General features: G+C 52.5%; 1 protein-coding gene across 9 annotated transcripts in view; it reads left to right on the top strand.

Annotated features, from left to right (window-relative positions):
* The window catches only part of LOC126571146 (protein outspread), a 161316-nt gene that overhangs the window by 123821 nt on the left and 22919 nt on the right, over window positions 1-14576 (top strand). For 5 of the 9 annotated variants that reach the window (XM_050229440.1, XM_050229439.1, XM_050229435.1 and 2 more), the window contains exon 7: window positions 9861-9998. The exons of 2 other annotated variants lie outside the window; for them this stretch is intronic. In XM_050229440.1, coding sequence (XP_050085397.1) covers window positions 9861-9998 — 138 coding nt within the window. The remainder of the gene's footprint in view (window positions 1-9860; window positions 9999-14576) is intronic. 2 more of the 9 variants (XM_050229441.1, XM_050229438.1) reach the window with 1 other exon arrangement.

Raw genomic sequence — 14576 nt, 5'->3', positions numbered from 1 at the left:
ACGCCAAGCTACCAAGCGGATTCCGATAAATCGACACCATAATCATGATGGGTGATGAGGTGTGATCATTAGCCACCGATAGGGCGCAGGGAGAAAGGCAACCGTGCGCACGGCGCGGCCAACATAATTCGGAGGCTGACAGAGGTCGCGAAACGCCGATACCTCTAATTACTGCCGTCTGCCGGTCCCGGTCCGGTGCTGGTGCTTATCTGATTTGGTTTATGGCTTTTCTGGAGTTCCGTGTGCTCGACGCAAAGCGTGAACAGAGCTGAAAGAGAGAGAGAGCAGCGCAAAGCGTGCCGTTTGTCGCGAGAAATCGTTGTGCGTGGGATGCTCGAGCGAGCGCGCACCTTCGCATTCCGTTCTATTCTTGCTTGAAGTCGAAGGTGGAGTAGGAGTTGGCCCCCCGGAGGAGTAGCAGCAACCGACAGCAAGTTTGATGGCGCGCCATCACGGTGGTATGATTTATGTAGTTTGATAGATTTGTTAGCCTAGCGAGACCATGTCTTCCACGCCTTGTAGAGTCATGCTGGCGGTGCGGCACCAGGCGCAAAATAAACAGAAAAACAAGCAAGCAAGCAATAAACCCGGGACCAAGCGAAGTAGTAGTTGCATCGCGACGGTCCGCTATTTATGGTCTCCAATCGAACGAGATTCAATTAATCAATGAAAGTAATTGTGATATATCAATTGACAATTAAACAATTTAAAGGACGCCAGACGCGACGGCGACGGCGCAATACTTTCTTGCGAATCGTGGAATCCAACACAGGGCAGCCAGACAGGGCCGCGAAGCCTTGCATTGAATCCCCCCCCCCCCCCCCCCGGGGGGAGACGACTCGATTTTATTCGATGCAAACCAACGAAACGGAGTGGATTGCAGGCGACAAAACTTGTTGTTGAAGTCGAAGAAAGGAGAAGCCACGGGAGGGGAAGGGGGGCTTGTTCCACGGACGGAGTCACGAACCCTGTGGGTGCGCGGGTCGCGATCGCGATCAGTCCCGCATTTGCGGTTTCGCTTTAGCGTTCAGGCTCTGCTGCACCTTCACTACCGTGGAGGCTGCCGCTGTGATGCTGCTGCTTGCTACGACTTTGCTTTTCTTCATAATTTTCAATTCTACCTTACGCCCGCGATCGCGATCGCGCTAGACCGCGAAAAGCGAAAGGGAAAACCGCCGTCCCGCCGTGTCGTTTGTCGCCCCGAAGTGCAGTCCGAGATTCGCTTTCTGCGAAAGGAAAAACAATCGTTCGGGAATGGGAATGTGGAGGAAAGGAGTTATAAAACGCCTTTTTCCGCAACGATCGCGATCGCGAATGAAAGTAAAAGCAGAGTCCGCAGAGTAGACGAGTTCGTTTTGTGGTGCCTTTAAGTAGCTGCAGTTGCATTAGTTGATTGTATTTTTTTTTCACTACAACTCGCGGAAAGCGAGATCTTGTGGCCAGTTTCTTTTTCGTAACCGATCCACCCTCTCGGTCTCCTGTTTCTCTTCCTCTCTGCGCGAAGGTTGCTCATTACAAGCAATTACACGCTTTATGAGTTTAGAAAACAACAAAACTGAACAAGCTCCTAATCTGCGATGGCTAATGGCGCCATTGCGGCTTAATTTGTTGTTATGCATGCCGATGCCGGTTGCGAATCGATCGCGATCGCTCTCGCTCTCGCTTTTCGCGAAAGGAATCGCTACATCACCGCCAGAAACACACGCAGACACACGTGCTCACGGTAACCTTCGCGGTTTTGTCAAAAATCAACCGGCAAACCATTAATCAAGCCCCAGCGTAAACGCCAAATTTATCCACTAAATCGCCACACCACAGGGGGGGGGGGGCCCTGAGCTCACGGATCCGTTTGCTGCCACATTACATCACTGCCGCCTAGGCCGGTGAGCGATCCCTCGTGCTTGACGCGAGTGCAGCGATCGTGCCAACCGTGCTCCCGCAGTCCTACCCCCTTCTTTTCTTCTGGGAACTGCAACGAGCAACAGAGAGCCTGCAAAATTGCCTAATCGCGATCTCGTTTTATCTAATCGTCGTGTCTCCACCACCACGGGCCCGTGTTGCGACTCCGGGATATCGAGACCGTAAAACAACAGCAGACAGAACGAACAACCTTGAAACCATAACCACCGCATGGGGAGCGGTGGTGTGCGACAGACTTCCTGGAACGCTCGCTTGGACACGGTTCTCTCGCTGCGGTGCGGTGCGGTGCGGTGCGTTGCGCTGCGCGAGATTAATTTGCAACCAACCTTCATTATGCCACCAATTTTTGATTCTATCTTTCGTGCACACCGCGACTTCTGTGCACCATCGGACACCGGACACCGGCCACAGGATGGACAGGTGCAAGGATTTTTTTTTGAGATTTGACATATCTAATTTGTTCTTATTTCCTCCTCTGTTCCTCTCTTTGCAGGTAAGTTGTTCTCGATTTGCGGTTTGCACATCCAGCCAAGCAGCGTGAAGCATGGTGAGGTATTAGTGTCTGGGAGTGTCGGAATGTTTCATAAATTAAATCCTCTCACGAGCTGGCGGCCCCCTGCCAGGTGGGACTTAGGACCCTACCGAGGAAGGAACAGAGACCCTAAGCGCTCTTTTCTCGGCGTACAAATTTGGGCGTTTAGCACACGCCAAACACACACTCGATGTCGTGCTGCTTCTAGCTCACACACTCCCGGACCCCCGTTTTGGCGTGCATGTGACCTCCACCGCAAATGGGGGCCAATCCCTGGGATCAATAATGAAAGCATTTAGCATGATTTAATGGTCGCCGTGCATTCGCACACACGCGAGAGCTCATAAATCACGGTGACTGGTGGTCGTAAATCATGCGATACTTTACGTGAAAACGTCCTCGCCGAGCCACACCGAGGAAGGGATGAACGAAAAAAAAACAAGGGGGAGAAAACAAATCTGTGTCACTGCAGCACAGGAGGGGTGCAGCGATCGTTGGATCGCTCGTCGTCGGTTGCGATCTCTGCACGGCTTCTGGCATGCGCCGGCTAAATGTCGTCGCTCATTTGGCCCAAGACGACGATGACGACGACGAAGGTGCAGGGATCGCGCTTTTATGCATTCTTTTTGGGGTCTTCGAGAGGGCACTGGGGCTGGTGCACCGCCGGATCGTCGCCGTCCATTAGGTAATTTGAGAGCGTGCTTGTTTTTCCTGGTGCTCCTGCTGCTACTGCTGCTGCTACCAGTGGCGACGATATGCGGAGAACAATTTATGATCTGCACCCGTCAAACGGGGGCTGCACACGCTCTCCGCACGCCCGCTGAACGAGGCCGAGGTCAAAGATTAGCACAATATTTGTGGTGCCCGAGGATGTGTGGTGCACGGCGTACGAAGCGAGCGTGGTGTGGCGCGCGTTCGCCCCTAGGCTTCGCGTCGCGCGTGACTAGCGTGAACCGAGGGCCACAACGAGTGGCGTGGCATTCGTTTGCCTGCTCGAAAGCTCACCGTCTTGATTGGCGAAGTTGGCCAAAGCGATGCGCCCCAATTTGTGGCCAATAGTTCGCCGGCGACACCGCACCGCAATTACAAGCCCCGGGCTCGCGTATTGATCTCGACGCATTAATGCTTTGCCAGCTCCGCTAATAAGATGGAATCCCTTTGATTCCTTTCCGGCTGGGCGTGTTTCACATTTTTCGACGCATTTTTAACATTCAGAAGGGAATCTGTTGCCGATCTGATGAGCAAATTGCTCTCATCAAGCTCATCAACCGGAGACTTGGTTTCAGTTTCGTCACATCCCCCATGTTTCATCATCGATTTGAAGAAACATTTAAACTATTTCAATCATCTCGGCTACTCCACTCGGCTGTTTTGACAAAATCGAAACCGAGAACGGGATCGGGACCGTCAACACCGAAAGTGCGGCCACAGCATATGAATAATGCATCGCGGCCAGCTGCTGCTGCCTGATTGTCGATGCATGCCACGATGCATGCACCTTCTGCCCGATGGTTCGTCGGTTCCGAAAAAGAAACACAAAAAGGGCAGAAAGGAAACGAACCAAACTGCGGCTCATCAGTATCAGTCCGGGCTGATATCTCAATAGTTTTTTCAAACCACCGCCCTAAAACCTTCCCCAATTTCCGAATCCTGATTTGGTGCAGCAGTCAATTCACTGAATAATGCAACAACAGGCAGACGATCAGTAAATCATCTGCCAATCTGGTGGGGGGCGCACGGGCGCACCTTCTCCAGGGTTAGTCGATAAACTCGTTTAGAACGAACTCGAACTCTCGTTAGAAGTCTCGAAGGGATGCAGCGAAACACGGACCACAAATCGACGAAAAGTATTTGCGCATCTCACAGCAGATCGCTTCTTTCTGATCTTGTGGATTGCTTCTTTTGGGAGGTGGGGCCACCAATCGATCGGCGATAAATTCCCTTAGGGGTGCATCCAATCGATCGATGGTTTCGCCGCACGCAATTCACTTTCATCCAAAAGCAGCAGCGTTCGTTAGGAAGGACGATCTGTGTTTGGTCTGGATGCCAGGAATCGTTTTTTTTCTGATTGGATGGTGAGGTGGGCTGTAAATCATCACTCTGCGCGCGCGCACACTTCTCGGTTGCATCCAATCCGCCGATCGCCGATCGCTGATCACTGATCGATCGAAGCCAGATCCAATTACCTTTTATTTTTCTAAGAAAGCTCTTTTCTGCGCCAAATTGGTGTCTTTAATTTATGAATCCCGATCGCTGGCGGAATAGGAAAAAGGTTTAGAAGGAAGGCAGAAGAGAGGATCGCCGCAGGACGCGCGTTCTCTTAACGCTCCGCACCAAGCGCCAAAGTGTTGCAATCGGAAACGAGAACACCTCGTTGCGTCCGAGGTCCGAGCTGATGAAACACATGTTCACGTCATGCGTGGCCCCAAAAAAAAACCGGCAATCCTCGAGTGAGGAGATTGTAGTTCCCTCGGGCGAGTTTCAAAGTTGCGCACCCTGCGGTAGCTGGTTCGCAATTAAAAATCCTTGAACAACCTTCGGTTCGGTTTGCAATTATTAATGGTCGATTATCGGCAACCAGTGACATCGAAGTGGCGGGCCAGAAACTTTTGTTTTCGGTTTTTGGAAGGTCTGCGACGAAGGATGACCGGTTCGCGGTCCGGTCGGTGTCGGTGAAGGATTCCGGGCTACCGAGAGGCGCTAAACACCTTTCCCTTTGGCTTTTTTTTTGCTGCTGGTCAGTGAGGAGTCCGGTCCTGGCACGAGGACACGAGCCACCTCTAGACGTGCGCCATCCTTTTATGGTTGGAATGGCACCTCCATTCGTTCGTCATCTGGTCCGCGCGCGGTCTCTCTTTCTCTCTCTTTTCGACCAAGACCAGGTGGATTTGAAGGAAAACTAGCTTGTGTTAGCGAGAATGGCTTGGTGCCGGTCTGTGTGTCCCGTCAGCCATGCCCAGCATGTTCCAAAGGCGCATACGGCACCCCCCGGGAGCAAAAAGACAACAATGTATGTCGGTAACACGGTGCTGCACGCTTCAAACACTTTCTTCGCTGCCAGTAAAGGTCGTCTCCGCGTCTCCGTCGCGCATGTATCACGCAGAATCTCGCTGATCGTATCGTAACCCGCGAGTGTCGTGTGCGAACAAACATTCTTGTGGCGACCGTACAACAGCCAGCCCAAAAGCAGCCGTCGTGCCTCGTGTGCTAGTGACATTTGCTTCCAGGAAGCGCCTCTCGGGGCACGTAAAAGATGACAGCATTCCTCGCGAGCTCGCGCGCGCGCGCGCCCCTTGGGGTGCACGAGCACAGAGTTCGGTGCAACGAGAGAAGATGTTCCAGAAAACACATATGCCGTCGCCGGGAGCATGATGATGCCTAGGCACACCGGCTCTCGATCGTTACTCGCCGTGTCTCGAGCTGGCGGCGGCTGATCGTCGTGTTCCGCACGCGAGGAAGAAGAAAGTGCATGACATCTTTGACACTGCATGCTGTCGCGCAAACACACGGAGGAGAGGTCTCCCCACAGCACGAGACAAAGATGATAAATTAGCTTTTAATGAAGGCTGTTGTGTACAGTGTGCGCGCGCCAACTCCTCGTTCGTCGGTCCTGTGTCGCGTTCGCCGCCACCATAAACCTGTTCGCCATTATGAACCCCCCTTATGGGCCACCAAATGTAACCGAAAAAAGAAGAAACTTTTCTCCGGTGGGGCCCTCCGAACCCCTTGCATTAGGATGGGAGAGGTGCATAAGCTTCTCGCGGCTTCTTATGCTGCTCGGAGTGCGCGACGCAACCGAACAATTCGAGTGCGGTCAGCGACCTACCTGCCGTGGGGGGTGGGAGGTGTAGTGGTGCCGCGCCATGCGTTGGCCACGAATTATGAAAGTGAAAACTTGTCGCGCCCGGTTCGGTGTATCGGCTGTGGGTTGCTGCATTGCGTCCTGGCGACGGATTGTCTTGCATGCTGCTGGCTGGCTGGCTGGCTGGCGGTACCAGCATGATCCCCCCCACGGGGGTGATGGTCGTGGCCACAAAAGGTGGCTCATTCGTTACCGCGGTACCTCGAGCACCACCAGCAGCAGCGGCCCCACGGTTCCCTCGCTTCGAATCTGTTTGCGATGATCTTTTGCCGACTTCCTTTTATTTATTCGCGATTCCTCCCCTTAAGGGGGGAAACAGGGGAGGCCGGGGGTGCTGGATTCTGATTAGTACGAAATTGCCAAAAGATGCCAAGATAAATCGATAACACGCTCGAACGGTCGGACAGGCCAGACAGACAGCCCAGACAGACAGAGTGTCTGGTGCGGTTCTTCGGTGGTTCCTGAAGACGGGAGGTAACATGAGCAACCCCCCGGGACAAGGGATGCGTGTCCGATGTTTGCATGAAATTCGTTTTCATTCCCCTCCCCTCCGTCCGTTTGAGGTGCATTTGAAATCGAACGCTTTTCGTTTCGCTTCGCTTTTTGTGCATTTCAGTTGCAGGATTTGTTTTGCGTCCGAGAAAAGCTGCAGAAGGATGCTGCAAAAAAAAAACATGGTGGCTAATCCTTCCACTTCTCCCTTTGCCAGTGCAAAATAACTGATTGCCACGTTTAACCTTCCGAGCAGGCCCGGGCAAATTAATTTATCCTCCGACTCCGACAGCCTTTTTTATGTTCGATAAATGAATGCCCACTGCTCCTCGCTCGCTGCTTTGTTTATCAGATGCATTACAATTACCACCACCACCACCGCTGGCCCTGGCACCAGCATCGACCACAAATTGATTCCCAAGAGTCTGCTTTTCCGCTGCGGATTCACCTGACGACCTTTCGAGTGCACGGCAACCACACGATGGAAACGAAATCCTTTATTAATTGCAACCAATTTTTCCTGTCGCACCCGAGCGTACCGAGCATTATCAGGCAGCATCATGCTTCTCGGGCTTGTGTGCATACATTGTTGCACCCAGCTGTGCCCTTAAGGCGCTCCGGCGGTGGTCGTCGATCGATGAGGAATCGTCTCGTCCCGGGCCCTTTGGGGTGGCTCGTGTGACCGGACGCCTTCGCGCGCCATGCTCACAGTCGGTGAGTTTTGATAAGTTTCGCGTTTAATTATAATTTACAAAGTCACACCAACAAGGGCGCGAGAAATGGCCACGCCACGCCACGGGGATGAATCGAAATCTCAGCGAAACCGACCGATATGAAAGCTCTTATTGGTTTCGCGATTAATATTCTCCATTTCTCTCACTCTTTCTTGCGCATGTGTGTCCACCAATCGCATATTTGTGTGTTTGGTTTTGCGGTGTGCGCTGGCGATCGCGATCATTCGTTCGTTGGTTTGTTTTTTTTTTTTTGTTTTACTTTTATGCAATCGCACACGAACCACACGGGCGCGGTTGCTGTACTACAATGTTGCAGCATCGCATCTAGGCTCCGGTAAAGGCAAAGCAACGACCTACCCGGGGTCCCCTCGATGCAGATGATCGGTGCAGAGGGCCACCACGTCAGAACAGACCTGAGAGAGACAGAGAGACAGAGAGAGAGAGAGCGAGCGAGGAGGTCTCTGCTCTGCGCCGCATTCGATTGCAACGCTCATTTATCAATTGTATGATAATTGCACCGAACAAAGCCCATCCGAGATTGAGGGTGTGGTGGGAGAGAGGGTGAGGGTACCAGGGGGAGACCGGTTTGGGGGCGTTGTGGCGAAATACAAGCCGACGGCCGTCGCGAGCGAGCGAGTGTGACTGGAGGGCCTCCCCCTCCGCGCACTCCGCGATGTGTGTGATCATAATTTCTGCAACATTCTCGCAGCATCTGTAGCAACGGCGCCATTGCGCAGAAGGAATCTGCTCGCTAGAAGTGCGCCCTCTCTCTAGCTGGCATTCGGTTTCGCCAAACGCTCTCGCTATCTCCTGCTTGATGGGCAGACAGCAGCTGCAGCTTCGTGCAGGTCGCGCGGATGGAATTTCCACATTTTCATTATGTTTGGACATTGCGAATGACAGCCAACGGGAAAAAGGGGGAAGGGATGGGGTTGTATCTAACCGGAGGCCAACCCGAGAGCATCATCATGCAGCGTGCTGCGACAGCGCAAGCACCGTGGACCGGATCCGAACCTCTGTGGCATCAAGAACGGACGGATGGGCTGACGGCTCTAAGAATAGAGGAGTCCCCAGGTTGGTGCATCTGATTTATGGCACCTTCCTTGGCACACACTACACCTGAACGTTACACGTCCGTTCGCTCCTGTATTATTACCTTTAATTGGAACTAGATCAGCGAGCCCGCCGTTGGCATCTTGACGTCGTCCGCTTCAGAAAAGGATCGACGATTTAGACAATAAATACTTTATGACACTCTTCCTTTCGAGGATCGCTTTGCCATCCTCTACCATTACGATTAAATTCAATTGCCAGCCAGCCCGGTCCCCGGTGCTAAAGTGTTGAAATTGTTCGCGTTGTTGGTGAAATGAAATACGACAGCTGCTGCTGCTGCCCCTGCTGATCAGATTCTCTCGCGCGCACACCGATCGGCGTCACCGTGCGCTTCGTTCGGGCGTTAATTATGCAGCAGCCGCACCGCAATCGTTGCAAACCTGGCTTGGTTGGCAGTTGTAGCCAGCGTAAATAGTGGCAATCCCGCGGGGGGGGGGGGGGGGGGGGGGGGTTGAAATCATGGCGTTCAGCAGCGCCTAAGTGATCTGGTTACGCGTTCCTACAAAGTTGATAACGATCCTATCTCCGCCCTCCAGTCAGACAGCGACCATTCACGGACACAACCACGGAGATGGACCATTATTAACAGCTCAATAAAAACCGATCTGTCCACGGACACGACAAGAGTTCCGGGACTCTGGGCCGGGCATCACGCGGGCAGGGGTTCAAAAAAAAGGCACCCGCGTTAACCGCTCAAATGGTTCAATGCTTTTAGCGTCAATGATGACGATGATGATGATGATAGTAGCAGTAGTAGCAGCTCCCCACAGTGACAAGAGTTCAATTTGCATTTTACTTTGTAAATACGAGCGACGGCAGCGACGACGAGCAAATGACACGAGTTTGCTTCATATTTTAAAGTTTTATTTCTCTCTCTCTCTCTCTTACTTTCTCTTTCTCTCTCTCTCTCTCCCTCCTGCACCTTGCTCTCACGATCACGCTTTCCACCACCTTCCCTTTCCCACCACCCGGTTGCTTCCTCGTTGTGCTTGTGGAACTCTGCACGGAACTACCTCGTCACCACGTGACGTCCTATCCTGAATCACGCCCTCCACAAAAATCCTGATCCTCCAATCCCTCTGGTGTGCACGATTTCATGTTTGCATGTTTGTGTGCGTATCCGTGTGTGCTTGTGTGGGTGGCATGGTGTATGTGTACTGCATGATATCGATCACCACCGACCACCACCGCTACCGTTGGACACCAGCAGTGTACAACGAATCGCAATCGATTTCGACCAAAAACACTCCGCCGACGAGAGACAAGCTGGCGCAGCTCGATAGTGGCAAGGCCGCGACGCGACTCCGGACCCGCCATCGATCATCGCTGGACGTCAGTGACACAGGTGAGAGAGCGAAATGCATTTTTTCCTTTCCTTTTTTTGCTTCACGGCTTTATTATTATCCAACTGTATGACACTTCACATTCACTACGCTAAAGGTATTACGCTAAGCACGCATTAAGGTTCTATTGGTAGACACCAGATAACACTAGCTAGATAAGAATAGGTTAATAACACAGGCACGACATTACTGGCATGCTATCGATGCTCATCGCACGCTTAATGCATCACCTCTGCTCTTTTCACATGCACCTGGGATTACAACCTCCGATCAGATCGACCTACGAGGATCCTCTGATCGTGTCTTATGGTTCCACACAGTATGACCTTGGCACCAGCAACTTGCCACTTACTTTTACAACCACCGGAGACACATCAATTAAGGATGCAAAACCAATCTGAGTGCCGTTCCGATAAGCGAAAGACGCTCACTCGGCGACACTTGACGACCAACCCGAGAGACCGTCCCGGGGGCCGGAGTTTCCAATTTGCTCATAATCAGACCGGGACGTGGACTGGCCGCTCTGATCAGGTGTGCTGGCGCGGCCAACCGAACATGCTTTCAATTAAGGAAAGCCGATCATTTCGCTTCGCACCGCAAGCGACACCAGATACAATCTAGTGCGCGATCTACACCACCGTGCCCACGCCCTGGCTGGCTGGCTGGCTGGCTGGATGCGGATGGATTCCCTGCGGTGCGACGATCCGAGCTGGTGTTACTGTCCTGTCTCCCTCCTTCATGCCCTTCCACCATTGCGTGTATGTTTTAATTTGAGTAGCGCTCCTGATGCTAGAAATCGATTAAAGTTTGCGATCGGGCGATCCACGGTCTCGGACCTCGGTATCCTCTCCACACGGTAGCCTGCAGCTGAGATCTCTGCTGTCTGTCCTGCGGGAGTCCAGCTCAAGGTTAAACGACGGATGGACGAAGATGAATGATTTCGCTTCCGCTCACCGCTGGTCAGCGGATCTTCTTCTCGCCTTCGCAAAGGGGGGACTTGTTAGACAACCCTGGCTGGGACATTGTGTGTATGTGTTGCAACCCTTTTGATGATGATACGCTAACCGCAGTGCCCGCAAGGAACCACTGGAATGTGCTCGCCTTTGCAAAGGACGTCTATGATGAACCGACGCCGGTCGCCGCCACCGGTCCCTCCAGGGGACATTCGATGAACGTGCGGCGTGTGCGCAGCCGCGGCTAATAAAATCTTATGGCAGATCCGACGTCACCGGCATCGTCGTGCCGAGAAACCGCAGAGATCCGCAGAATGTTGCCCCAGGTTGGACACGACGTGTTCTTCCTCTTCCCCTTTCGCCACCAAACGAGATCTCGAGAGATCGTTGCCTCATCGAGCAGAGAGCGCGCGCGAAAATTTGCGAAGCCACACAAGGATCTTGGACCGCCCCTGGGGGGGGGCAGGGGATGATACGTTGTCCCCCCCCTTCCCCTGGCTGGCGCGCTGCGGTTCTACTTTACTCTCCCCGTAATTACGATGAAAATTTAATTAAAATTAATGAATTTTATAAATAATACACCTTATTGGCACGCATCTTGCGATCGCGATCGATCGATCCGGTGGCGGCGCTCTGGTACATCCTGTTCCCTCACCGCTCCTTCGGTGAAACTGCCTAGACACGGAAGATGAGGATGCGTTTCTTGCGTCGCGAGCGTCATCTTACGCGTCGCTTGTGTAATAGTTGTGTGTGTGCGGAGAAGGAGAAATTCAGCCCCCGGCGGGGACCGATCGGTGCGTGTAAGGTGCCATTTTCATACCACCTTGATCCGGGGGCCGAACCGGCGTCACCGTTGTTATGGCACGAACGAGGTTCAACTTTCTCGTACCCCGGGCACGACATTAAACTCGTTCGCCGCGTCGCCTCTCGTCGCTCGCTCGCTCGCTCTTGGACTAATCATTTTCGATTATCGCTGATGAGCACGCTGGTTGCTGTTGCTGCGGCTAGAGGCCCGTTCCTCGTGAGCTGTGATTGATCGTACGGTGACAGCGTCACCGCACTCGGGAGTGCCGCAGTTTTGATCACCAGCCAGCCAGCCGATGATGCCCCCGTTGATGGAAGGGACTTGATTAGAAATGCGTTCGCTCGCTCTTAACAAGTATACGCCGGCACGCGGTAATGATGGTAATTTTTATGATTATTTTTATGAGTTCATTCTGCGATATTTGTTCGCGGTGCTTTGCCGCGCGCACGCATATACCGGAAATGTTGCCATTAACACGGCGCTGAGGGTCCTAAGATGTACAGGCAACTTTCTATTTATCAACAAGTCCTCACAGACATTGTATTCAGGGACCTAGAGCAGCATCTTTCGATGGTGTCGGCCATCACGCGACTTTATTTTATAATAAAAACTCATAAAACGATCGAAAAAAAACAACGCGGTATACGATGCCACGAATCGGCATCTCAGTGTTCGCGGATTTAACTGAGGACCTGGTGCCCGATGGCGACGCCGATGCGCGATCGATCGCGTGGAAAATGAAGACATAAAATCATATTCATTTCACACACGGCACCGACCAAGCGACCGACCGCCATCAACGAATTGGCATAACGATTCCTCCGATCACTCGGCGTCAGCATCATCATTATCCCACGATCTGATCGTACACACGTATACGGGCGTGCGTGCATGCGTACTGCGATGATTGTATGTTAAATTAATAGATCAGCATTAAGGACTCATCGCGCGACGGCGCTCGCGCTGGCATCGATCGACGAAATGTGATCCATTCTTACCGCGCCCAAACCCCCCGGCGAACCCCGTAAACCACCACCGCGATGGCGGGCGATGACAGCGAAACTACAGTCAATTTGATTGAGAGCTGATCAAGAGGACGATAAGCCGCCCGACGAGTAACGTGAAGCGCACAGGCAAGCACAGGCCACAGACGAGGATCGCGTCAATCGCGGTGCTGCTGCTGCTGCGGCTGCAAGAGGATCCTCGAGAGTGCAGCATCGATGACCTTTCCCTTCGCGAAGACAGAGGGGGAATCCCTCAGTTCCAGCGTCGCGCGCACGATTTTTGCTCCATTCTTGAGCGAGCAGCGCGCTCGCGTTCGTTCTATGCGCCAACTCGATGCGATGCGCTGCATTTGATATCATGCAGAGTGTGGCCAGAGGTCTCTCTCTCTGTCGTTCACTCTCTGTTTGTTAACACGATCTAGATCTGAAGATCAGTGTTGCTGCTGTTGAGTGCTTTCGGTGGCTGCGCTGCTCAACTCAGCAGTCCCTTAAAGCGTAAACAATTTCTCATCCAGCAGGACAATGACAAATGGATTTGTTTATCCAACAGCGAGCGCTGTGGCGGTGTAAATACAACATTGTATAAGAATGTGAGGTGTATGTACGGTGGTTTTTTGTTCTGTACAAGATCGAAGCATCAGATTCATCGTAGCAAAACAATATTCTTACATATCGAGTTGAGGACCAAAAACAAAAACGACTAGAATACAGTTTTAGCACCATTAGCACCACGATTGGCAGTCGAGGTTCTGGCGTGAAAACTAGAAGAGCAAAAAAAATTGATTAAGAAAATAATAAAGCAAATGACCACATTCATCATCACGATCACGGCGGTAAATGCTCTGCTAGCCATTTTTCATACACCATTCCCACCTTCACGTCCACATTCGCATTGTTCGGAACGATACCGGGCTGTGGTGTGTTGCACGAGCTCGCTCGAGTGATCCTCCCCACAATAAGCTGGTGTCTGGGCCATTACCAGTTTTTTTGCGCCTCTTCCTCCACGTCTCGGCTCGAGCTCCTAACCATACCGATGATAAACCGCCCCTATAATGAGGCCGCTGATGAGAGCTTGTTTGCATACGATGCTCTGTTGCTGCTGCTGCTGCTGTTGCTGCTGCTGCTGCTGCTGCTGATAGGTGATGCTAGGCGGCCTCCATAACCCCACCACCAGCACGCTAGCATAAGAATTTCGCCAACAGGCGAAAAGGAAATTCATCATCCATCGCACACACACGCGCGCTCGAGTACGAATAACGAACGCATGGCGATGGCAGTGGAGCAGGTTCGTCGCTTGTACCTAGCCTTGAATCGATTGAAGTCTTTCGTTCGCGCGCGAGCGTGTGTGCCCTCGAGGCGAGGGGGAATCGCACGAGCTGCTCTAGGAATTCCAAGATGGATTCGTGCGGCCGCCGCCACCGCCGCCGCTTATGCTTTTCTCACACAGATATCCCTCGAGGTCGTTGATCGATAAATAATTTCACTTTCATTTCTGTGCTCTCAGGAGCGCGCGCTCGCGTGTGTTTGTCGCCCCCTCTACAGCTACAATCTAAACACGAGCGGTCGTTTTTTTATGTTTTAGTGTAGAAGGTGGACGACGAACTGATTCGCTTCGCTCGGCGAACCACCGAAAAATCGATCGCGATAAACGATCGCGATTCGATCGATTGTGTCCACATGGAGCAGACACACACTCGCATACTTCGTTGTGGTCATCGTTGCGCGATGGGAACTTTCATCGAACGCCTGGACTGCTGGTCCGTGCGTCACAGCAGCTGCGTCTTCATCCTTCATCGGTGCGAACTTCATTTGATTACC

Source organism: Anopheles aquasalis, chromosome 2, assembly GCF_943734665.1.
Source record: "Anopheles aquasalis chromosome 2, idAnoAquaMG_Q_19, whole genome shotgun sequence".
Lineage (NCBI taxonomy): Eukaryota > Metazoa > Arthropoda > Insecta > Diptera > Culicidae > Anopheles > Anopheles aquasalis.
Note: the sequence above shows the minus strand (reverse complement) of the source record. Positions and strands in the feature narration are given on the sequence as shown.